This window comes from Talpa europaea, assembly GCF_964194135.1.
Source record: "Talpa europaea genome assembly, chromosome: 2".
Taxonomy (NCBI): Eukaryota; Metazoa; Chordata; class Mammalia; order Eulipotyphla; family Talpidae; genus Talpa; species Talpa europaea.
In genome coordinates, this window is record NC_140068.1 from 134,839,068 (window position 1) to 134,848,497 (window position 9,430).

Below are 9,430 nucleotides of genomic sequence, written 5' to 3' on the forward strand. Positions count from 1 at the left end.
TGGGAATAAGCTTACATCAGTGAATAAATTTTAGACTATTGCATTTATAACCATTTAGTCTTTTGGTAAGTCTGTGAAAGGTCTTGTTCTCCTTAATCTCTTAGGAGGTAAAAATCTTGTGAGTTCGATGTGCCATGAAGCAACCTCTTTTCTCTCACCTAAAAATTCACCTTTTTCTGATTCTTATTCCCTCCACTTAGATTCAACCATCCTTCATTCAATGTAAGATAACTGAAAACTCCCTCCTTTCCAAAATAGAACATAAAGAATCCAAGTTTTTATCTGAATTCACTGCAATATGGAAAGTTAAATTAGAAAAAAATAACCTCCATATTTCCCATCTCAGTTATATTGAAGTATTGAAATGTTATTTCATTTATTATTGCAACATAATAAAAATTGATATCACTGAGTTATTCCCAGTCATTGAATGGAAATCTCATGATTCCATTCCATATATCATGAAATTTTTGTTAGCGACATGCTAATTAAATACATTCTTATTCTTCTTTCTTTTCCTTCCTTCCTTCCTTCCTTCCTTCCTTCCTTCCTTCCTTCCTTCCTTCCTTCCTTCCTTCCTTCCTTCCTTCCTTCCTTCCTTCCTTCCTTCCTTCCTTCCTTCCTTCTTTTTTCTTGATAAATTTTATTTTGGCTCGTGCCAAGTTATCTGTGAGAAGAAGATTATGCTTTTCCAATTAGCCTTCCTGTACCTCTCTGTCCAAAGTCCTGTCCTTCATGTCATTGTCTGAAGCTCCTGAAGGACAATGGCCAGTGTGCCTCAAAGGTGGCAGCAAATTCTCTCAAAGTCAGTGTTTCAAAGAATTCTTTGAAAAGGCTGATATTGTGGTCAGTGGCCAAACAGCATCCTCTTTCTAAGCTCCTCTAATACTTTCTGTCTCTGTACAGGTAATGGGCATCACCAATAGCAGTGCCAAAGGGGACTTCATCTTGGTGGGCTTCTCTGACCAGCCCCGTCTGGAAAAGATACTCTTTGTGGTGGTGTTGGTGTCCTACCTGCTGACACTGGTGGGAAATATCATCATTATTCTGGTCTCCTCCATTGACCCTAAGCTCAAAACACCCATGTACTTTTTTCTCTCTCAACTCTCTGTAGTTGATATCTGTGTAACCACCAGTGTTGTCCCCCAGCTGCTGTGGAACCTCAGGGGACCAGCCAAGACCATCACTGGCCTGGGCTGTGTGGTCCAGCTCTATATGTTCCTGGCATCAGGCTCTGCTGAATGTGTTCTGTTGGTGGTCATGGCTTATGACCGCTATGCTGCTGTGTGCAAACCTCTGCACTATGCCACTGTGATGAACCCTAGGGTGTGCAAAGCTCTGACAGGGGTTGCATGGCTGTGTGGAATAGGAAATTCTCTCGTCCAGTGCACTGTCACCCTCCAGCTGCCTCGCTGTGGACACCGGCAGATCTATAATTTCTTCTGTGAGGTTCCCTCAATGATTCAGCTTGCTTGTGTGGACATCCGTGCCAACGAAGTCCAAGAGTTCATTGCTTCAGTAGTCTTGCTCTTCTTGCCTTTAGCATTGATAGTGATGTCTTATGGATTAATAGTCAGGGCAGTTGTAAGGATTAAGTCAGCCCAGGCCTGGCGCAAAGTCCTGGGGACATGTGGATCTCACTTGACGGTAGTGTCTCTCTTCTATGGGACTGGCCTGGTGATCTATGGCCAGCCCAGCAGCTCCTTTGCCCACACTCATGGGAAATTCATTTCCCTGTTTTATACAGTAGTGACGCCAACTCTCAATCCTCTCATCTACACTCTGAGGAATAAAGATGTGAAGGGAGCAGTGGGGAGGTTATTTTACAGAGACAGGGGCTCCTAACAATGAGGCAGAGCACACAGTGGCCAAGTTTTGTGACCAAATGAAACTGAAGGTAATCATGGATATTCCTCCACAGATGAACTTCATAGTCTTTACCAGGGACAGATGTCTTCTTCACAATCTTCATCATTGCGTGTTACCTGACTGGAGAGTTCCTGGTCCTATTCAGTCTCTCTCTGAGGCTTCATCTATATCTTGTCTCCAAATCCTTAAAATTCTAAGGTTCATATCATTCTGCTTCTTCCCATCCTTCCTATTCTGTCTTTTTATTTAGTCTTCCTATCGTTAATCACTCCTTCTTTAAAAAAATAACTCCTTTTTCTTATTGTTTTCTCCCTTTTTGTTTTTTTTTCTTTCCATTCCTTTTTCTTACTTTATTTTTCCTTCCAGTTGTCCTTTATTTTTTTACTCCATTTTCCTTTAACTTGTCCTTTATTTCCATCACCTTTATTGATTCTGTCTTGTCCCTTTGTATTATGTGCTTCTATATTTTATCCTTTTCCAAAACAGTAACTAAGAATTGAAAAAACAACTATTCTCCCCCAAAATGTTCCAGTTATCAAACACAAACAGATCATTACCTTGAGGGGTAGAGTGGAGGTATTTGACCAGAGAATTGAAACCTGAATTTTATCTCCACAACCTCCTTATGGAAATTGTGGAAGTTTTATTAAACTTTTCTTTGTATGTCTTTACATAGGAAAAAAGAATGAATGAGCTTTGTTATTATGTTGAATATTTTGTTAAATTTTATGCTTGGAGGTTGTGCAAGTTTTAGTAAATATTTTTTGCATGCAGCTTAGGAGAATAAAAGGAATGAGCTTTATTATTATGTTAATGAAATTATTGAATAGGTCATATAAGTAAAACATCTGGCAGGAATTAATCTATAAATATCAACTAGCATCTTTCTTTGCTTCTAATCTTCTGATCAGAGTAGTTCCCCCTAATCCATGCTTATTAATTTTAATTGTCCAAATACAAATTCTTACTCAGTAATAACTTATCCATTACACTTAGATCTGAATGAATTTACAATCACCAGAAAGTAGGTGGAAAGAAGTTAATCCTTTTTTGGCCTTTATAATATGGAAAAATCAAGTGATTTGATTTTTTCACTAACTTAAGAGAAAGCATGACACAGTTGCTTGACTGCTGATGATAGCACTGAAGTATGTAAATCTGGTCTCCTTCAGTCATTTATCATTTACACAGCTGTAGGTAATTAGTAAACATCTCTTATCCCCAGTTTCTCAACTTATCAAATGATGAGTACATCAAAGATTTGTTCTGAGTATCTGGGGACACAGAAGGCATATAATAAGGACAGTAAAGGTCTGTCATAATTAACAGACTCTGTTGAACTTGGTGCTAATCATGGTGTTAGATTGCAATAACTTGATGGCAAATAGATTTATTTTTCTAGGAATATATTATGTGGGTAGTCAATAGTCACCTACTACTCTCCCAAGCTCACCTCTGAAAATCAAATGAGTTTCTGCTTTTGACATCTGACAGAATATGCTAGCTGTTTGATTAAATATGCATTTTGTCATAGTCAAATCAATTCAAATTAGTCTACGGTAATCTAATGATTTGACTCAATTGATATAATGATTGTGATCAATTGTAATACTTAGTCTTGCTTTGACATCTCTAGTTTAACATTCCTAGAGTCTGTAAAAAAAAGTATTCCTCACAAACTCTAAAAGATATCCTGGGCCTCCCCTGGTGGCTCAGCGGTTGAGCACTGGGCTGTGAAGCTGCCTCACAGCCTCTGCAGTGCCAGTTTGATCCCCAGCCACCGCCGAGGGTCCCACATGGCACGGCAGACCTCTCCTGCCGCGCCTGCTGCTCGCCTCAGCAGTGTATGTCGTCAGTCTGCCTGTTCTGTTCCCCGCTCTGGCTCTGGTTAATTCTCTCACACTCCAGTGCTTCTGACTGTACCCAGTGCTTGTATAAACAAACAAACAAACAAATAAATAAATAAATCTTTAAAAAAAAAGATATCCTTATCAAAACCCTATGTAACATCCTCATGTTTATTCATAACATTTAGTTTCCAATCTAAATCTGAATTAATCTACTACAGCAGTATCAGATGCATCCCGAGTGGCAAACCCCTTTTGGAGCTGAATCAACCTGATCCCTTACCTGTATAATTATTCAAATTTTTAAAATTGATATTTCTTTCTGTTACCATCAAAGTCACCCTTTTGCATTCTGACATTGTTTTTAATTAATTCCTCACAATGAAACTCAGACAATAATATATTTATAAGGACAAAATAGACCTGTGATCTATGCCTTTAAGAATTTCCCTTGAGTTAAAATAAGGGGGGGGTGCAATTGTATGGGGACTATGACCAAAATAAAAATGCATACATCGTGCAAAGATGAAAAAAGATGTAAGAATTATATAAAATAAAATAATTAAATTAAAAAAAAAAGAATTTCTCTTGAGGGCCTCCCCTGGTGGTACAGCGGTTGAGCGCTGGGCTGCAAGGCTGCCCGCAGCCTCTGCAGAGCCAGTTGGTTCCCTGGCCGCCGGCGAGGGTCCCACAAAAAAAAAAAAAAGAAAGAAAAAGAATTTCCCTTGATATGAAAACATGTGCACAAAGAACTTTGATCAGCATTTCAATCACCTCTTCATTATTACACACTATCAATACATGCTTTGCTTTATGTTTACAACTTTGAAGGATCAGAAAATCCAAAAATAATAGATAATATTCCTGTAAAATAAATTTCATGACTAATGAAACAATTAGCAAACCAATATAAGGTCAGAATAGGTGAAAAATTAAATAAGAGGCCAAGTATATTGATTGTCTATGTGTTGAGAATTTCATAGTAAAAGTGTATCTCTTGACCACTCAGTAGTTTTATGAATGAGGAGATCAAACAACAAATATATGTAAAGAAAATTGCTGTCCAGGTAAGGATGTTCTGAATGTGGCAAGGCAGAGGGCATCACTGGCTTCCAATGATATATGCAAGCATTTAAAAAAAAATAGTGCATTTGGGCCTCCCCATGATGCAGTGGGTTGAACGCAGCACTGTGAAGCTGTCCGCAGCCTCTGCAGCAGTGTGAATTTGATTCCCGGGCGGCAGGGAGATACCCACATGGTACAGCAGACCTCTTCTGTTTCGCCCACTGCTCCCTTCAGTAGTGTTTTCGGTCCTTCTGCCTGTTCTGCTCCCCACTCTGATGCTGGTGAATTCTCTCACCCTCCTGCGCTTCTGGCCTGTACCCCAGCTCTTGTATAAATAAAATAAATCTTTAAAAAATAAAAAATAGTGATTCCATATGAATTTCGTCAATAATTGTTCTATTTCTTTGAAGAATAACATTGAAATTTTTATTGGAATAGCATTGAATCTGTATATTGCTTTTGGTAGGATGGCCATTTTAATAATGTTTATTCTTCCAATCCATGAGCAGGGTATGTCTTTCCATTTCTTTGTATCTTCTTCTATTTCTTTTAACAGTGTTTTATAGTTTTCTTTGTAAAGGTCTTTTACCTCTTTTGTTAGATTTATTCCCAAGTATTTGATTTTTTTTTGTTTTGATAATAAAGGGGATTTTTTTTTCATTTCTTCTTCTTCAGATTTATTGTTTGTGTATAGGAAGGCTACTGACTTTTGCATGTTGATTTTGTATCCTGCCACTTTACTGAACTGGCTGATGAGTTTAATTAGTTTGAGAATGGCACATATTAAAAAAACTAGCAACAACAAATGTTGGCGAGGTTGTGGAGAAAAAGGAACTCTCCTGCACTGTTGGTGGGAGTGCAAACTGGTCCAACCACTATGGAGAGCTGTGTGGAGATTTCTCGACCTACTACACATAGAGCTTCCATATGATCCAGCAATTCCACTCCTAGATATTTACCCAAAGGACACAGAAACATCAACTCCAAGAGCAACTGCACCCCTATGTTTATAGCATCACTGTTTACAATAGCTAAGCTTTGGAATCAACCCAAATGACCAAAAATAGATGACTGGATCAAGAAGATGTGGTACATATACACCACGGAATATTACTCAGCATTCAAAAAAGATAAACACATGCAATTTGCAGCAAGATGGATGGCACTGGAGGGGATCATGCTCAGCAAAATAAGCCAGAAAGAAAAAGAAAAATATCGGATGGTCTCACTCATTGCAGGAATCTAGAAAACTTAAATAAGGGACCAGGAAAATGAATATCTATAAGAAAGTGAAAATCATAATCAACAAACAACTATGAACCAGAGACACTTTATGAGGGGAGGGGGGCGGGGGGAAGGGATTAGGGTCAAAATAAAGGGGTTGCAATTGTTTGGGGAATATAAAAATAAAATTAAAAAATAAATAAAAAAATAAAAAATAAAAAAAAATAGTGCATTATACTTTTATACTATATAAATATAACACTTTATTTAAAAAAATGTCATTACATTTCAAGCATGTTTTTTCAAGTACACATTTTCCTATTGTTTCAATCTCATACCAAAATCCTAAGTGATTTCTTTCAAAAGAGTAAAAGGGTTTCCAGAGCATAGCAAATTATACATAAAGCTTATTTCCCTTCCTTTCTAAAGGGACAAAAAGTAATGCAAAAGAACTGAGTAGAGAAGCAATTGAAAACTTTTGGAACCTAGGAAATGGAAAGGAGTAAATAATGTATAGAAGTAAAGATGAAACTCAATTACTTTCAGAGGACTGAGAGACACGGAAAAGGCAGTGAGAATAAAAAATATTTGTCCTGCCAGTTTTGGAGCAGCAAATGAAGCTTAAGAAAAGTAAGCACTATGTTATGTCAGAAGGCAGGTTGTGAATGAGACAAAAAGAACAATTTGAAAATCTGCCTCAACAAAGAGTGGTGGGTGCCCAGTGGATTCTGGTAGAAGCTCATGGTGGCTCGGTGGTGAGTGAGGTGTGGAAACACACATTTGAAGAGGGATGGGCCTGTATCCCTAAAACATGATGTTGTAAACCAATGTTACTGCAAATAAATAAGTATAATTTGTATTTCTCAAAAAAAATGTGTCCCAAAGATTGATATCCCTCAGCCCACACAACCAGATGAGGGTCCTTCTGATAACAAAGTGGATTAAGGAGCATTCACCTTTAGAAAGTTAACTCCAAAATATTCGCTACACCAGGAGAGAGTGAGATTCGGTGGTGGTGTCTTTCAGGTGCTGAAAACTTTCATGGCTTCCCTCCCTACAATTTCTCTCCATTCTGTCCTGCAACAATGGCAGGCAGCCTTACAGCTCTAGGCAGGAAAATGGGAATGCTGTTTACGGAGAACGCAGACCTCTACACACACAAAAGTGACTGTAACGTGAGGGTTCCCAGGAAATACCTTGATCTTCCCGTGGCCATCTCATCAGTAAGCTCCACCCAGAGCATGGCATTCCGGGTGAGCTTCTGGTGAAGGCACTGGAGTAAGGAAGCCTCTAACGGGGTGTTAAGGCGGACAGGACACAGTGCAGGTTTTCTGATCCCATGCAGACCGGGTAAAGGAGGAGTCAGAGTCCTTAGTGGGTTTTTGCAGGTCTTTTATTGGGGTTCACCAGGCATATGGCAGGCAGGGGTGCTGGCTGGGGGGCTGGGAGGCTGGCAGGCCAGCAAGTCTTCACTCTATCTGAGCTCTCTGGAGTTCGTTCTGCTGCTTCTCGGCTTCTCTTTCGGCTTCGCTTCTACTGCTGCTGCTGGTGTCCCCGTGACGCCGCCCCCAAAAGCACAGTCTTAACTCAGCTGAATCCCATCCACCTATGCCCACACACTATTCCAGGTGCCCACCATCAGGCATGCATTCAGGACAAGGATCCATCATCTATCCTGATGGCGGAAGGGCAGAAAAGCCTGATATTTTCTTTACCCTACACGGGGAGACAAAATAAACGGGGGGAGAAAGGGGTGGGAAGGGACACAGGTAAGAATCAGAATAAAAGAACAACAGAAATCCTCATGATGAGCCCATTTAGCACATGCTCATGTGAAAAATGATGTAAATATATATATATATATATATAAAATAAAATAAAATTTCAGAATGGTAAAAATGAATAGAATAGAGATACACATTCAAAGATAATCTTGACTTTTTTCAGGGAATTGAGAAAAAGACAAGAAGCAGTTCAGGAAAAATCAGAGAAATAATGCAGGAGGATGACAATCTAGGGAAAATGCAGGCAGAGAGGAGTCAAAATGGGGGGAGTGGGTGCATTGTCTGTAAAAGAAAATAAGACAATAGGAAAATCAATTCAAAGTAGACTGCTTTTTTCTGTCACAAGTGCTGACAAATCTATAATGTTAGCGATGACATGTACTTTGCCATTCCACTATCACCACCAATAGAAAACCAAACAGAATACCTGTTGCTTCTATATGCTAAGCAATTGCTGCAATATCTATTTAGTTTTCAAAATACAAGTTGTGGCATAAGAAATATCTTTACTTACCTTTTGTAAGGAAAGCATCCAATGAGGAAGTTTATTTAATTTTTTTATACTAATTAAGATATTTTGGAAGGATTGCAGGTTTTTTTTTTATTTGAAACAATGTTGGGTAACAACACTGAATAAGACTGAGGGGTACAGGTTAACACCCCTTCAAATGTGTGTACCACACCACACCCACCTCAGCACTTTTCATCCTCCACCCTGGTCCTTTGTGCCCCGTCCCCTCTTTATCTCATCCTAGGGGAGCCTCAATTTATGGTGAGATTTCTAGGGTTTGTTTTGATTTAGTTGTGTCTTTTTATTTATGACACACATTAGTGAAATTGTCTGGTATTTGTCTTTCTCCTTTCTTCTTATTTTACTCATCATGTCTCTATCTGCAAGTTGATTTAGAGAGCTTCTGGTTATACAGCTGGCTTTTAACATAAATGAGAGAGAAAAATTTAGTGACTTTTCCCCTCATGCCTCTCTTTGTTCAGTTTACTGCAAGTGGGTTTCACCATTTCTTTGAGTCTCTGTAATACTGGGGATGGTGGCAAATTTGTATTATGTAATGTATATGCTTTTCTCCTGCTCATCTGTCTTATGCCAAATTTAACTCTCAGGCAAGCTACAAAGACCCTATGAGGGTGAAGGTGAGATTTGCCTCTTCAACTCAAGGCTGCTTGTGAAGATACTTCCTGGGAGATGAGCATCTAGATCATCTAGATGGGATCATAGATCCCCGGAAGCACATCTCCCCTCTAGAAACAGGAGCTGACAAAATACCTGACCTGTTCATTCAGTGAGATGAGCCTTACAGTTTTGTGGGCAATTTCAATGAAAAACGGAGGAAAACTTACAACCCCCCAAATATTTACCATCTCAAAGAACAACAACAACAACAACAAAAACACAACCAAAACTCTGTGAGATAAGAAATTTAATCAAAATACACCATATGGTTTAGGTATGAAAACTATCTTCATCATTGTTACAATGCAATCTGTGAGTTATTTCATATTAGTATATAATGATCCTGAGACTTGGGGGGACAGGTGTGTGTGTGTGTGTGTGTGTGTGTAAGGAAGAAGGAAATATGTAGGGTAAAGAAAATGTCAGGCTTTTCTGCCCTTCCGCCATCAGGA

The 9,430-nt window shown here is 38.9% G+C and overlaps 1 protein-coding gene across 1 annotated transcript; it reads left to right on the forward strand.

The window, feature by feature from the left end:
* Nucleotides 1–909: 909 nt before the first annotated feature.
* Nucleotides 910–1,845, forward strand: LOC311167478 (olfactory receptor 2G3-like; the record flags this gene model as incomplete). The annotated part of the gene is made up of 1 exon (XM_084228498.1): nt 910–1,845. The coding sequence occupies one exon, from the start codon at nt 910–912 to the stop codon at nt 1,843–1,845; it is 936 nt and encodes a 311-aa protein (XP_084084624.1).
* Between the last annotated feature and the right edge of the window lie 7,585 nt (nt 1,846–9,430).